General features: G+C 43.6%; 2 protein-coding genes across 2 annotated transcripts; both read right to left on the bottom strand.

Annotated features, from left to right (window-relative positions):
- Nucleotides 1-269: 269 nt before the first annotated feature.
- Nucleotides 270-476, bottom strand: T265_16006 (hypothetical protein; the record flags this gene model as incomplete). The annotated part of the gene is made up of 1 exon (XM_009179474.1): nucleotides 270-476. A coding segment is annotated over one exon (207 nt), but the record flags the coding sequence as incomplete, so codon positions are not given.
- Nucleotides 477-659: 183 nt separating this feature from the next.
- T265_12247 (hypothetical protein) lies at nucleotides 660-944 on the bottom strand (the record flags this gene model as incomplete). The annotated part of the gene is made up of 1 exon (XM_009179473.1): nucleotides 660-944. The coding sequence occupies one exon, from the start codon at nucleotides 942-944 to the stop codon at nucleotides 660-662; it is 285 nt and encodes a 94-aa protein (XP_009177737.1).
- Between the last annotated feature and the right edge of the window lie 267 nt (nucleotides 945-1,211).

Genomic DNA, 1,211 nt, shown 5'->3' with positions numbered 1-1,211 from the left:
ATAGGTTCCCCAGAGCTGCCCACATGCCAGTCTCTGTAGAACAAGGAAACATGATGAGGTGACGGGCTGTGGGGCCAGTAGTACTCACGCAAGACATTCCAATGCCTCAGGAATATCACTAAACTTATCGGTTTTTGAGAAGGTGGCTCTTGATCTATTCGCGGAGCTTAGCAGATAGCTTGCAAACGTTTCGTCACCAGAAAACCAACGTCAGCAACCAACAAGCTCACTCGAGCTACCAATATTTCAACATATTAGTAAACTTACTCGCTCGGTCGAAAAGGAAATTGTGTAGCCATACAGTCCAGTTCTGCGAGATCAGCCAGATAGAAGGGCGATTTCCTATACATCATTTGCACTTTCCTTGATTCTCCGTTCAAGCAGTGGAAGTCACTCTCTTGAGTTTGTTCCTTATCAAACGGGTGATCCCATGAGCCCATGGATTTGTTCATACCATAGTTGGGTACCACAGACATTTACCTCGAAAATACGACGCGTTGATTAGCAAAAATTTTGAGTTGTGGCCCAGAAAACCAGGCGGCGACAGTTCCCTCATTTTATCCTTTGTATTTTCGGCAACCCAGGTGTTAATATGGCTTTTTCTGGCCTCTACAATTTGTAGTTCCCTTAGCTTTATATCACAAGACTTAAAGAGTTTCTTAAGGGAAAATGATTGCCAGCTCAACTAAGGCCTTGTAACACTTGGCAACTAGAGCACTGTATTCCGGTCGAATATCGATCGAACTGAGAAGAAATAACCGATTAGCAAGGTTCAAGTCCACGTCACTGGACGCCTCGAAATACTTCGAAATTATTGGTCCATAGGACTGATGAACAGCATCGGATCTGAGCTTCGGGGGAATGTGAAGCACCTGCTGCATCTCTTGCAGTGTTTCCCCGTTGGCTCCGGCCATCACCAACAACGAGGCACAATAAATACTCATGGGCGAAAATACAGAGTTCGTTAAACTTTCTGGACCATGTGTGAATAAGTTGGTTCATGGGAAATCCAATGACTTACCGGCTTGCAATTTGATAATTTTTTCATAAACATCTGTAGCGAATTCTGTGAGGCCTTTTTTGAATTGGAGAACGTCTTCCATTTCTTTAGCCTGCATATTGTGACTAGTCTGGTTTACGGGATCACATGGTTTGTGGAGATAAACAATAGGTACGTGTTGTTTTTTACATAGTGTGTGAGCAAGGTTAAA

The sequence above is a fragment of the Opisthorchis viverrini genome, assembly GCF_000715545.1.
Source record: "Opisthorchis viverrini unplaced genomic scaffold opera_v5_3102, whole genome shotgun sequence".
Lineage (NCBI taxonomy): Eukaryota > Metazoa > Platyhelminthes > Trematoda > Opisthorchiida > Opisthorchiidae > Opisthorchis > Opisthorchis viverrini.
Note: the sequence above shows the minus strand (reverse complement) of the source record. Positions and strands in the feature narration are given on the sequence as shown.